The 14,594-nt window shown below is 46.2% G+C and overlaps 1 protein-coding gene across 1 annotated transcript in view; it reads left to right on the top strand.

Annotated features, from left to right (window-relative positions):
• The window catches only part of GFPT2 (glutamine-fructose-6-phosphate transaminase 2), a 44,407-nt gene that overhangs the window by 15,057 nt on the left and 14,756 nt on the right, over positions 1-14,594 (top strand). Inside the window, exons 2-9 of the mRNA XM_018051624.1 lie at positions 1,943-2,050; positions 3,038-3,136; positions 3,915-4,040; positions 6,295-6,353; positions 7,000-7,134; positions 8,814-8,875; positions 10,397-10,476; positions 10,912-11,029. Coding sequence (XP_017907113.1) covers positions 1,943-2,050; positions 3,038-3,136; positions 3,915-4,040; positions 6,295-6,353; positions 7,000-7,134; positions 8,814-8,875; positions 10,397-10,476; positions 10,912-11,029 — 787 coding nt within the window. The remainder of the gene's footprint in view (positions 1-1,942; positions 2,051-3,037; positions 3,137-3,914; positions 4,041-6,294; positions 6,354-6,999; positions 7,135-8,813; positions 8,876-10,396; positions 10,477-10,911; positions 11,030-14,594) is intronic.

Genomic DNA, 14,594 nt, shown 5'->3' with positions numbered 1-14,594 from the left:
TTCCCTGTGGGGCCAAGAGATGATTTGATGCTTGCTATTCATGACCAAGATAATCACAATGGTGTGATCACTCACCTAGAGCCAGACATCCTGGAATGTGAAGTCAAGTGGGCCTTAGAAAGCATCAACTACGAAGAAAGCTAGTGGAGGTGATGGAATTCCCGTTGAGCTATTTCAAATCCTGGAAGATGATGCTGTGAAAGTGCTGCACTCAATATGCCAGCAAATTTGGAAAACTCAGCAGTGGCCACAAGCCTGGAAAAGGTCAGTTTTCATTCCAGTCCCAAAGAAAGGCAATGCCAAAGAATGCTCGAACTACCTCACAATTGCACTCATCTCACATGCTAGTAAAGTAATGCTCAAAATTCTCCAAGCCAGAGATGGGAATACCAGACCACCTGACCTGCTTCTTGAGAAATCTGTATGCAGGTCAGGAAGCAACAGTTAGACCTGGACATGGAACAACAGACTGGTTCCAAATAGGAAAAGTAGTACATCAAGTCTGTATATTGTCACCCTGCTTATTTAACTTATATGCAGAGCACATCATGAGAAATCCTGGGCTGGAAGAAGCACAAGCTGGAATCAAGATTGCCGGGAGAAATATCAATAACCTCAGATACGCAGATGACACCACCCTTATGGCAGAAAGTGAAGAAGAACTGAAGAGCCTCTTGATGAAAGTGAAAAAGGAGAGTGAAAAAGTTGGCTTAAAACTCAACGTTCACAAAACTAAGATCATGGCATCCGGTCCCATCACTGCATGGGAAATAGATGGGGAAACAGTGGAAACAGTGGCAGACTTTATTTTTTTGGACTCCAAAATCACTGCAGATGGTGATTGCAGCCATGAAATTAAAAGACGCTTACTGCTTGGAAGGAAAGTTATGACCAACCTAGATGGCATATTAAAAAGCAGAGACATTACTTTGCCAACAAAGGTATATCTAGTCAAGGCTATGGTTTTTCCAGTGGTCAAGTATGGATGTGAAAGTTGGACTGTGAAGAAAGCTGAGTGCCGAAAAATTGATGCTTTTGAACTGTGGTGTTGGAGAAGACTCTTGAGAGTCCCTTGGACTGCAAGGAGATCCAACCAGTCCATCCTAAAGGAGATCAGTCCTGGATGTTCTTTGGAAGGACTGATGCTAAAGCTGAAACTCCAGTACTTTGGCCACTTCATGCGAAGAATTGACTCATTGGAAAAGACTCTGATGTTGGGAGGGATTGGGGGCAGGAGGAGAAGGGGATGACAGAGGAGAAGATGGCTGGATGGCATCATTGACTCGATGGACATGAGTTTGGGTGAACTCCGGGAGTTGGTGATGGACAGGGAGGCCCGGCGTGCTGCAGTTCATGGGGTCGCAAAGAGTCGGACACGACTGAGCAACTGAACTGAACTGAACTGATTGTATAACAGTAGTGCTTGTTGAATGTAATGCTCCAAGCCACAAGGCCAAGTGGAAAGTGGAACTAAGGCCCCAGCCCCTGCTCCTGCCCGTGGCGGGAGGCTGAGGTGATCTCCTTGTCATTCTTCCTAGGAGTGTTCGGCGCAAACCAAGCAGTTCACATAGCGGGGACTGCCAGGTGTCCCTAGGTAGTTGGCTTGTTTTGCTGATCTTTTCTATTATAAATGCTGCCACAGTGAACGATGTCTTCTACAAGTATGTCCAGCGGAGAAATCGTGGAATCGCAAGGCCATGCTGTGTGTGTGTGTGTTCCTCACAGGCTTCATGGGTTCTTCAGTCACTGCAGGAGGACTGCATACCGTGCCCTTCTAGAAGCAGGAAGGGAGTTCGGCTCTTCTCCCATCGTGTCTGGGGAAGGCCTGCAGAGGAAGCTCTCCAGTGATGCACCTCCAGTGGTGTCTGTGTCCCCAGAAGTGTTTTCTTCTAAACATGAACTAAGTGTTTTGAAAATGTATAATTTCCCCCTCTTTTAACAGGAATCTTTGCCTACATGAATTACAGAGTCCCCCGGACAAGGAAGGAGATTTTTGAAACCCTCATCAAGGGCCTGCAGCGGCTTGAGTACAGAGGCTATGACTCAGCAGGTAAGCTCTGCAGGAGACCACCATGCAAACATAATGCTTGTTCATTAAAGAAATTTGAAATTTCTATGGAAAAGTAGAAAGGGAAAACAAGGGTAAGAAAGAGTCCATCAGAAGCGCCCCCGTCAATATCAGTACCTCTTCTGGTTATCTGGCGTCTGGGGACAGTGAGGTATCGCGCAGTTATTTATTGTTTTAACCTAATGATGCTTATGCAGTTCTGTAATTTTTTATTCCTCTTTCCCTTGCCTTGTCATTTTCCATTATCCTCAATGCTTCCTAACATAATCTAAGTGACTGCACAGTACTCTTCTGGATGGCTATCTCACAGTTCACTTCTCCATCCACATAAGAGGTGGCTATTTAGTCTGTTCCCATTTTTAATTAAGCAGCCTTAGGAGAAAAAGAAGAGCCAGATAATTATATATCCCTATAAATCCTTAATTGGAGAAGGAAAAGGCAACCCACTCCAGCATTCTTGCCTGGAGAATCCCATGGACAGAGGAGCCTGGCAGGCTACAGTCCATGAGGTCGCAAGAGTCACACACAACTTAGCGACTAAACCACCGCCGCCATAAATTCTTAATAGAAAGCAAGATGAAAGATTGCAGGAACACTAGTGCAGTGGAAGCACTGTTGCTAACGTAGCAGAATGCAAAGCGCAGAAGCATTCTTGAATGAGCCCCCTGCCTTTGGTGGCAGATGTGGTGGCACCCCTCCTGCAGGCAGGCCTCTAGGAGTTATCCTGGGTTAGCGGCCGCAGCAGGGGTTCTAGGCTTGTGTTCCTTGCTTGCTGGTTAGCACTGCCACAGTCATAGCCTCTTGTTTCCAAGTTGATATTCTAACACTGTCTGGTTCTCCTCTCGGCTGCAAGCCTAAAGAATGAGAATTAATAAATTCGGTTCTATAGCCCTCACCCTGGGTTGCTCCCTACAGTGAAGTGTGAGAGACAAAGCAAATGCCAATACAAAAATCATGTTTACTTTACAGGTGTGGCAATTGATGGAAATAATAATGAAGTCAAAGAAAGGCATATCCAGCTCGTCAAGAAAAGAGGAAATGTCAAAGCTCTTGATGAAGAACTTTACAGTAAGTGGAAGACTTGCCAAATGAGAGTAAAAATAGCCTACTACTGCTAAGTCACTTCAGTCGTGTCCGACTCTGTGTGACCCTGTAGACGGCAGCCCACCAGGCTCTGCCATCCCTGGGATTCTCCAGGCAAGAACACTGGAGTGGGTTGCCGTTTCCTTCTCCAATGCATGAAAGTGAAAAGTGAAACTGAAGTCGCTCAGTCGTGTCTGACCCTCAGCGACCCCATGGACTGCAGCCTTCCAGGCTCCTCTGTCCATGGGATTTTCCAGGCAAGAGTACTGGAGTGGGGTGCCATTGCATTCTCTGAAATATAGCCTAGGTGACTTTAAAAATCTTTCATTCCAACAGCATTGGAGACTAAAAACTTAACCTATTCAAGCATGGAAAAACGGAAGGAGGGTTAAATCCATGTTGCAAAACTGTTGCCCAGAACATGGGATGGTTTATTTCAGGTGATGGTGCTCTGAGAATTGTTTTCAATATTTAGTACTTATGTATTTTAATTTTTCTGGCAAATGATACTGCTTTCCCATTTATGGTAGGGACCTCTAATTTTATTTTTAAAGTAAGTTTATTTCAAGTAAGTGAGTTAAGTTATTGATAAGTACTAAGTAACGCAAGGGTCTGGCAGAAGCCCCCAGAATGGGGCCTTTGTGGTTTATGATGAAATGTACTTTTGGTGTGGCTGTGTCTCCATTTAATGAAGCCACCTTAGGTAACAGCATCACGTCAATGCTTATTTTTAAAGTGTGGCAAACATTTTTCCTTCATCTAGAACAAGACAGCATGGACTTGAAGGTGGAGTTTGAGACCCACTTTGGCATTGCCCACACACGTTGGGCCACTCACGGGGTCCCCAATGCTGTCAACAGCCACCCACAGCGCTCAGACAAAGGCAATGGTATGTAGTACAGCCTTGCTCCCCTGTCCCAGTGGTTGTGACTGGCCCTGTGACGTGTGTGTCAGAAGTGATCCACACTCAACACCAACGGGCTTCTCAGCAGCCCTGTCTTCCCTGAGTATCCAAACTGGTGACCCTGGATGCTGGACAGGAGGCAAATTCAACCTGGCCTCCTATCTGCAGATGCCTGTGGGGTAGTGCTGACCCCACGGGCATCCACAGGAGCACAGTGGCCCTTCCCACAGATTCTGTTGGCTCTGGGGACCCAGCCTCTGGGGGACTTGGTGGTCCAGAGGGTTGAAGACCTGGGCATTGTTTCTCGATTAGGGACCAGGGTGTTCCAGAGGGCAGAGTGCCTGAGGGAAGGTATGCGTTCACCTCTTATCCAGCTGTACCAGCCCTGCCTCTGCAGAGGGTTGTCCTTGCCAGGGCAGGTAGAAGTGCTGATCTTGTCTGATATCTGGGGTGCCTGCTCCAATCCTGACCTTCCAACTAGCCCCGCACCAAGTCAGCCCCCAGTGGACCGGGGTCCACATAACTTGCCTGAGCCCCCAGCATAGTTATTTGTGTGGTAGTTCTCTTAAGTGATGCCCCCAGGTCCCACTCATGCGGGCAGGACTTGTAGGTTTGGCGCTACCGCTGGAAACTCTCAGCCCCCAGGGGTGTCACCTCCCAGGGGTGGGAGCAGGACACACGGGCATATGAGAAGGAGAAAGGGGACAATCCCTGACTCCTTCCGGGGCTTCAAGGGTGACAAAGGTCTGAGACATCATCTACAGGGTCTCCACTCTAGTTTGGGCCTGGTCAGGCCAGAAGCCCCCACAACCCACACCCAGTCATGATGGGAAGAGTGTCCGGGAGAGAGAATGATCTCTGGAGTCAGCCAGGGCCCCCCAACCCCAGGCTGATTCCAGAACGCAGCATAATGGAAGTTCTTGCCAAGCATCGTATTAGAGCAGGGCTCAGATACATAAGAGTCGTTGTGGGGTATTTATTGAACATGTTGAACATGTTGGTCACTTCAGTCATGTCTGACTCTGTGACCACATGGACTGTAGCCCACCAGGCTCCTCTGTCCATGGGGATTCTTCAGGCAATAATACTGAAGTGGCTTGCCATTTCCTTGTCCAGGGAATCTTCCTGACCCAGGGATCAAGCCCTGGTCTCCCACACTGCAGGCAGCTTCTTTACCATCTGAGCCACCAGGGGTATTTACTGTGTTGGCCGAAAAATTTGTTCTGTAACATCTTAGGGGAAAACCCCAAACAAACTTTTTGGCCCACTCAATACTATTAACTACACACTTGACAAGCCTCACTTACTGTTAGTTGTTGGTGAAGTCAGGCCACAGGAGATAGCACCTCCCTGGTGCTTTTGCCCCTGTTCACACTGTGGTGCCTAGAGGCAGCTCCTCCCTGCCCAGTTTGGAAGGGTGAAGCCTCTTCCAGAGAACAGGAAAGCCCGGTGCATGCCTCTCAGAAGAGCAGCCACATCAGCCCCAGCCTCCTGCCCACTCACATGATAGGGTGGACCCCACCTCACTGCAGACAGTGAGTCTGTGTCCCCAAAGCACGGAGGCTCCAAGGAGATCCCCCCACACCCAAACTTGGAAGTGCCTGCCCTGACTCAGGATGAGTAATTGAAAATAAAACAACTGGGAAATAAGATTTGTAAGATTTCTCTAACTCATCAGTGATAATTGAAGAGCATACTTTCAAGGAAGACTTATACCCAACAGCTGCACTGCATACCAAAATTACACAAAGAAGTCTTTTACAAAGAAAACATAGATTCCTGAAAACAAATTGTTGATGTGAAGTTAAGACAATAGGCTCTGATGAGAGAAAGTGCAGGGTTAAGAAAACAATGTGAGGGAACAAAGTCACAATAGATATGAAAAAAATGGAGAAGGGAGTGGATATGAAGACAGTTAATAGATAAAGAAGGGTTAATCATCTCACTTGACATAAATACCAAAGTCTATTTCATGATATGGTAGCCCACAAATCAGAACTCAGTGCATGGCCAGCCTGATGGATGCTTTTCATCAAAGGAGAAATGTGTTATTTCCTCAGGTTTAAATTGTAGTCGTGGCAGTTGTCAGTTCTCATCGCTATAAATGAAGTTTGCTTAACACAAGTGTCTATATAAGCAAAGTTCATAGAGTTTCAAGCTGTCAAATTGTCTGTCTTCACATCTGACTTGAACTTCATGTCTTCATAGCATTTCTCTCTTGACTAAACTTTTCTTCCAGAATTCGTTGTCATCCATAATGGGATCATCACGAATTACAAAGACCTGAGGAAATTTCTGGTAAGATTCTTCCCCTGGGTAACGTCTAAGTCGAGTGATATTGGTCTTTCCCAGAAACTTTCCAAGCAGCTTATTTCCTGCTGGAAAAAAAGGCAGGAGCGAATTGCCATCCACCCTTGGCCACATCACACTGGACACAGATCTTATCCCTGGCTCAGCCGCCTTCTCAGATCTCGCTGGAGGAGAGAGAAGGGCTTTCTCATTGACCTCAAAGGTTGTTTCAGATTCACAGCAGAATCTAAAGAACAAAGCGTGTTCACTAAATAACATACGGACTCATACACCAAATGGAATGCAGGGTGGGAAGACAGACGCAAGCGTCTCAAGTATGAAGAGGTTGTGGTGGTGGTTGGGAGGTGGTGGATTTGACTCAATGTATTTGATCATTTTGATTGCTACATTTTTTGCAACATCCAGATTAATTACAAGGACAAGCTTCTGAGGCGGGATGATCTCAGGGAGGACTACAGTGACTCAGCTGTGTTAGGCTGTGGGATTCAGGCAGACATTTCTCATCCCTTCCCTGTTTTCCTTGTTCTCGCCTTAAGTCACTCCAAGGACAAGTCATAAGGGAGGAGAGGGAGCTGGCCAGGCCAGCATTGCACAATGACCGTTATCTGACAGTGTGTCTAACCAAATATTCCAGGAAAGCAAAGGCTATGAGTTTGAGTCAGAAACAGATACGGAAACCATTGCCAAGCTGATTAAATATGTGTTCGATAACAGAGAAACTGAGGACATTACATTTTCAACATTGGTGGAGAGAGTCATTCAGCAGCTGGTAAGTTACAGTTCTCACTTATCTAAATCCTCCCTTCATTCCTTTTCAGTTTTCATCAGCATTTATTAGGCAAACCCGCACCAAGTACCTGAGGATTAAAGATGGCTTGTCTGCGGTGTCTGGCCTTAGAATGTTGCGTCCTTGTAGATACGGGAGGAGTTCTGAGGTTTTGGTGGGGGTACTGCCCAGGAGAGACCCCTCCTTGGAGGAGGAGGTAGAGTAGGCCCGTGTGGGATGGTGGAGGGAGGAAGAGGGGGCTCCAGACTTGCTAGAGTCCACCCTCTGAGCATCGATGCCATCCATAGCTCCCCCAAGATGGGGGCAGTTTGGAGACAGTGTTCAGGGCAAAGAGTCTGGAACATCTGGGGTCAGATGCTTCTTTGGGTACAAACAGTGCAGTTTAAAATATGTGACCCTTTGGTCTTTTCAGTCTTTTTTTTTTTTTTTTAAGTAAGTCTACTGTTAAACCCTTTGCCCTATGACTCCTGTCTTGGGGGACCTTAATTTATAAATAAAAGCCTGTCCCATAACTAATGCACAGTGAACCAGTTTAGTTTGCAGCATAGTATTTCCTCTTTTCCATTTGTAATTTTAAATTTTGGGAATGCATCCCAGTGGTGGCCCTTTTAAACGTCAGCAGTGTACCCGTAGCAACACAGAGCTCTTTCTGGCAGAGACTGGGAAGAACTTTTCTTTTCAGTCCTACTTCATTGTTGACAAAACCAGCAGGGTGACTATCAGGCTCCTCAGATTCTGTCTGAACCCCCTTCATTTGGGGCAGTTTGAAAGACCCTTAGAGGCCTAGAGTTGCTGGCCCTGGGATATCCCTGGCACACTGGCCATAGCATGAGACCTTGGGTCTGCCCAGGTTCCCAGGTCTTAGAAATCCAGACTGATAGCTGGCTGTACATAAAGTCAAGTAGGGTCCTGGTTAGTATGGATGGTCAGAATGTAGGAGAGAGTTTTGCATCAAGGTTTTAAATAGGGAGAATATTTGGAGTCTTGAGTTAGGAGAGCTATATTCTAATTCTGGTTTGCACAAACCGACAAGGTAAGACACAGAGTCGTTATTGCCATAGAAATAATAATTATAACAACTCATGCTTCCATATGGCAGGCACTGTTCTAGGCACTTAAAATGCTTTGTCTCACAGAAACCATACAAGATAGCCATTCACCATGAGGCACAAAGAGGGCTGAAATGATTGCCCAGTTTAGGGGAGGAGCCAGAGTTTGAACCCAGGCACTAACGTGTGTTGAGCTAAACGTAGGTCCTGGTTTATCCCCTTTAATCTTCACGATTGCTCCCCGAGTAGGTACAGTCTCTGAGGCCCAGGGCAGCACCCCTGGCTGCAGTTCTCATTTCCTGAGGTTCTAGCTGCAGCAGTCCACCCAAGTCATCACAGAGCCAGAAACTGTTCCTTCCGGGCCTGGACAGGGTGATCTGTATTGCTCACTGGTGTTTGGCACTTGACTGTGGTATGGTCGGTTTCTCTTTCCCCTCCTGACATCCCTGTGCACGTGCCATCCTGTATTCAGTACCCTGAGTGAGTGGCCCCAGGACCGCCTGCAGTGAAGAGGCCCCGGGAGAGCTGTCTGAAGTCGTGGATTGACTGGGCTGCAGCAGCCTAGCTTAGCCAGAGTAAGTTGTTCTTCACTCTTCTTTCTTGTCTTTTCAGGAAGGTGCATTTGCCTTGGTTTTCAAGAGCGTCCACTACCCTGGAGAAGCCGTGGCCACACGGTAAGGCGGAATGCACTGACATTTCCAGTTACAAACAAATAAAATCGCTTAGCTTGAGGCACAAGGTAGGGGCAGGGCTTCTGGCAGAGCGGAAGGGACTAAGGGACTGCCGTGGCTGGAGTTTCTGATTTAATTAAAAGAGCAACTAGAAAATTGGATGTTTATTTGAAATCTCTAGATTTTTTTTTAGGAATTGACAACAAATTCAAACTAAAAATAAAATTGTATAGCAAGGGCAGATCCAGGTTTCAGGTCAGTTTCAGAAGCTCCCTTTAGAAAAAGTATGTAAAATTATGAACATGAAATCAGGAAAAAAATGAATGTTGATTTGAGTCCAGTAAAGAAGAGGCCTTGAAAGCCAAGAGCTCAAACTTCATCACCTTCATGCCGGGTGTGACCCAAGAATCAGCTGAGAGGGCCTGGGTCAGCCCACATGTCCTTCTGTCCGAGCCCTGTGCTGTGTGGCCCCAGGACTGTGTGGGCTCACACAAGTGGGTGTGTGAGTGCCATCAGGTAACCACCCTCCTGTGCATCCACCATCGTTCATCTGTCCATCCCTTCTATCCATCCACAGTCAGTCTGACCATCTACCCATTCATCTATCCATCACTCCAACCAATATTTGTTGACACTTACTGTGTGCTGAGCTGGGCACCCAGGGCCACCGGACCCTTAAGGACTGGACGGTTGTGCAGGAGGACAGGGCTGGGCTGAGAATGTCGTTCTCTGTGATGGGGGCTGGGAGGCAGTGCACAGGGGGCCCAAGGGGAAGCAGGTGTCGGCCTGGGTAAGGCAGGCCGAGAAACCAGTGTGAGCAAAAAGCACGGAGCCTCAAGTGAGGGATCTGCAGTTAGGCCAGGGTGGTGACAGGGAGGGGCACTGGTGGGACTTAAGGCTCCTCTAGTCTCAGTGGGTACCTTCTGACACTTTCTATGTGCCAGGCCTGGGTGACCGCAGCGAACAAGGTTGTTTGGACCCTACCCCATGAAAGCCAGGAGCTGGTGGGGAGTTGGGAGGTGGGCAGAGGCTCAGCTTTGTAGGACCTAGGGTGCCCTGTGGTTGCAGGCTTCCTGCTGAAGGCCCCGGGGAGCCCTGGAGAATGTGTCTGTGGCCCAGACTATCACAATAGCAAGGCAGGAAATTATGTGAATGTACTATAATTTTATTTTTTCTGGATCAGGAACTAAATTGCTATTTGGAATTTAAGTCTTTCAAATTATAGAATTATAAAATGCTACTTGGTCCCTGTTACATTTTGAAACTCCTTTTAAAATCTATTATTGTGATGTTACTATTTTGAATGCAGAAGAAGGTAGTGTGAAGAAGCAATAGAGCTTTATTTTTCTAAATTATCTGTAATTAGTGGTTCTAAAACTTCTGGGTCAATCTTTGGGATGTCTTGGGGTTACTTTGCCCTAGGAAGGGGGCTCAATGTGGGTACCGTCTCAGTGTTCAGAGGACACCCAGCCCAGCCCAGGGTGTCAAGGCAATAGGTAATTCAGTTCCCTCTTATCCTTACAGGAGAGGCAGTCCCCTACTCATCGGAGTAAGGAGCAAATACAAACTCTCCACAGAACAGATCCCCGTCTTATATAGGACACGTAAGTTTCTTGAGAAGGGCTTGAGTAGCACGGCACTGTTCTGGAGGCAGCAGCTCCCCACAGAGGCAGGATGCGTCCCTTCACTCTGCTGGGACCAGGTCCAAATGGTTTTCATGCAACTGAGACTTGGCTTCATGTTTTCAAAAGCTTTTTATCGTGTATATTTTCAAATATGCACACAAGCCACAGGAGCCGCATGAGGTTCTGTTACATAAAGGCACCCATGTCGTGATTTGAGTGTTGATTTGGTTTGTTTTGTTAGCAATCAATTCAGAGCTCTTCCTATTTGGAGATCTTTTACACAATTTGGCTGATACAGACGAAGCTAAAACTTGCACATTTCTGCACACGTATTCAGAGGGGAAACTGGCTTCCTCCTGTTGTTCAGAGGAAATAGTCTGAACAGGATTTGTGATCCTTCCCTTCATTTTCTAGGCAATATTGAGAATGTGAAGAATATCTGTAAAACAAGGATGAAGAGGCTGGACAGCTCGACCTGCCTTCACGCTGTGGGCGATAAAGCAGTGGAATTCTTTTTTGCTTCTGATGCAAGGTAGCTAGACCTTGTTTCCTTTCTTTCCAAGGATGATATAATCAAGAAAGACTGGCTGAACCCCCTCCTTTCTTACTTACCCCCGATTTGAGCTGTTTTCTCAAGGCTCAGCAAGGGGAAGAGGTGACGGCCCTCCCGAGGGAGTCCTTGCCCAGTGACCACTTTTGGCCTGGCTGGCATCAGCAGCCCTGGTGGCCAAAGGCGAAGCCCACTGATCTAACAGTGTGTGGGGCTGCACGGAATAATTGAATTAGTTGCCGACATTGTAAAACTGGGAAATTTTCCATAAAAATCTAAACGTCTAACTTTCTGGAAAACCAGCAGATTTGAGCACACCAGACAGTTCCCTCCAGTCCTTCCGGGGCCATTCAAAGCCTGCTTCTTTAGATGGGGCAAGTGTCTCCAGACCTTCGGTCCTTCCTGAACCTTGCCTGCCTTTACCAGAGTCTGACCATTGATAAAAGAGCCAAGATTGAGGGTTCTGGCCCAAAGGATCCCAAAGTCCATGTTCTCATCAGTACACCAGACAGTAATTCTGAAACTTGAGAAAGTACGCTTCATGCCCATTTTAGCATATCTAAAAAATGGATACACACAAATACACTCAGAAAAGACAGCAGCACTTTCCTGCTGGTTGAAATAGAAAAGCATCATGTGCGCTTAGTCGCTCAGTCGTGTCTGACTCTTTGCAAGTCCATGGACTGCAGCCCACCAGGCTTCCCTGTCCATGAGGATGCTCCAGGCAAGAACACTGGAGTGGGTCCCATGCCCTCCTCCAGGGGATCTTCCCAACCCAGAAATCGAACTGGGTCTCCTGCATTGCAGGCAGATTCTTTACCAGCTGAGCTACCAGGGAAGCCCTAGAAAACCATCATAAACACCACCACTGCTGCCTCCTTGATCCAAGTCTTTATTATGCCTTTTTTTCCCACCACCCTCTGGTAGGGCCTCAATGTGGAGCAAGGAAGACACCAGGTGAGGCCTCCTGGGAAGCATGAAGTAGCAGGAGCTTGCAGCCCAGGCTGCCAGGCCTATTTCAGCTCACAGCCAGCATTGTACTTAATGCTGATTAGGGAAGGGCAGCGGCTCCCAGACTGTGTTTCTTAGTGCACCATTTCAATAAGAAACTAATATTTCAATGGTTCTAAGATATATAGTTATTTTATAGATTTTAGTATCCATGAGTGAAAGTGAAAGTCGCTCAGTCGTGTCCAACTCTTTGCGACCCCATGGACTATACCCATGGAATTCTCCAGGCCAGAATACTGGGGTGGGTAGCCTTTCCCTCCTTCAGGGGATCTTCCCTACCCAGGAATTGAACCCAGGTCTCCCGCGTTGCAGGCAGATTCTTTACCAGCTGAGCCACAAGGAAAGCCCAGTATCTATGAGTAGCATCTTACAATTATAATTTGCTATAGTTTTAATTTTTTAGAAGTGCATGAAATAATCACAATCTTAAGATCAATATTACCTTATATTCAGTGAAGTATGGTAGATGTTTCTAAAAAAAAAAAAGCCATAAGTATGTGAAAGATTAAGCAATTATTTATAGGCAATATGATTATATACTTTTATATGATTATATAAAATCCACCTGAAAGGCTGTCAGAAGTAATATTCATGGCTCTTCAGAGTATAAAGAGCAGTAGCCACTTTGCTGTCAGCTCAGTGAGATGGGTGGTAGGGGACTACATCCAGCCTGTCCCCTACTCACGTCTCCATAAGTGACTGGTACGGCTGGCTCTCAGCAAACCTTTGTTGAATGAAAAAAAGTAATCTATTTACCATGGCTGAAAAAAAAAGTTGTAATCCCTTAAAATAAATTTAAATAAAAATAATTCAGAACCTGTTTGGAGAAAACTGCAAAAGTTTACTATGAGAAACAAGAAGAGATCTGAATACAGGGAGAGATTCCACACTCCTTGGTAGGAAAGTCATGTCCGACTCTTTGCAACTCCATGGACTATAGAGTCCATGGAACTCTCCAGGCCAGAATACTGGAGTGGGTAGCTGTTCCCTTTTCCAGGAGATCTTCCAAACCCGGGGATTGAACCCAGCTCTCCCACATTGCAGGTGGATTCTTTACTGTCTGAACCACCAGGAAAGCCCAAGAATATTCCTGACCCAGGAATTGAACTGGGGTCTCCTGCATTGCAAGCAGATTCTTTACCAGCTGAGCTACTAGGGCAGCCCTAAAATAAATTTAAATAAAAATAATTCAGAACCTGTTTGGAAAAGACTGCAAAAGCTTACCATGAGAAAGAAGAAGAGATTTGAATAAAGGGAGAGATTATCACATTCCTTGGTAGGAAGGCTTAATATTATTATGAAGACATTAATCGGTTTACAGTTAATTTAATAATTCAAAATTATTTTTAAAGAAATTGACTCTTCTTAAATTAATCTGTAAATTCAATGCTGTCATTAAATCTTTGACATTCTTTTGTTTGTGTAAGTTTTTTGGAACTTAAAAAAGTGATTCTACAGTGTACTGTGTATAGATGAAAAAGTACATATTGGAAAACAGGAGTGGCGGAGGCGACCCTCTCGTATATGAAGGCATGCTGGGCGCTCCCGTGACAACAGTGAGAGCTGGACACTGTCCGGAGGGCTTCGCCAAGACTCTCCCGTGCAGGCATCACAGCAGGCGGCTGGAGAGGGCACAGAGGTCACCTTCCATTTTGAAGTTGAGGAGCCCAAGACGGGCTTAGAGGGGTCATGTCTGTGCTGTCCACGGCCACAGGCTGGTGAGAGACAGGGAGGAGGACTCCACCTCAGGTCTAACCCCTGGGCCTATACTCTTGATGACTCCCCATCCATTCTGTAAACTAAAACAATGATTATATTTAAACATGCAGGTTACATGCACACGTAAATCTAACACACGTAGTAAGCCCTGTCTGAAGGAAAGTACGGTGGAAGCAGTATTTCTTTATTGGAGACTGAATCAGGCCGTTTTTACATCTTCCTCTTGTTGACTGTGTTTTCTGCTTTTTATTCAAAGAACATACATTGTTTAAAATACCTTTTCTAGTGCCAGGGCTCTCCGTCCTACTCTGTCTTTCTTTGCTAGGATCTGGAGCTGCCTCTCTTAGAGCCATAAACTGGATTGTTTCCTCTTTTTACCTTTGCATCAGCAGTTTTACGTGCTCATTTTTCTGCACAGCGTACATATTGGTGTAGCCCTTGGTGGAATGAGCGTTTTTTTCTCTCATGGTCCTTCAAGTACGACGTTCATAGTGTTAAGTGTTAGTCGTTCAGTCACGTCTAACTCTTTGCAACCCCATGGACTATCGCCTACCAGGCTAGACTGTCCATGGAATTCTCCAGGCAGGAATACTGGAGTGGGTAGCCATTCCCTTCTCCAGGGGATCTTCCTGACCCAGGGATCTCCTGCATTTGCAGGCGAATTCTTTACTGTCTGAACCACCAGGAAAGCCCACCTTCATGGCTTTTGCCATATCTGTGTACCACCTGTACTGTTTTCTTTTTCATTTACCATCTCAAGGGAAAAATCATTATTACTTTCCACACAGCGAAAGTTAATTTAAAAATAAACACGATG

This window comes from Capra hircus, chromosome 7, assembly GCF_001704415.2.
Source record: "Capra hircus breed San Clemente chromosome 7, ASM170441v1, whole genome shotgun sequence".
Lineage (NCBI taxonomy): Eukaryota > Metazoa > Chordata > Mammalia > Artiodactyla > Bovidae > Capra > Capra hircus.
This window is presented reverse-complemented; position numbering and strand designations above follow the sequence as displayed.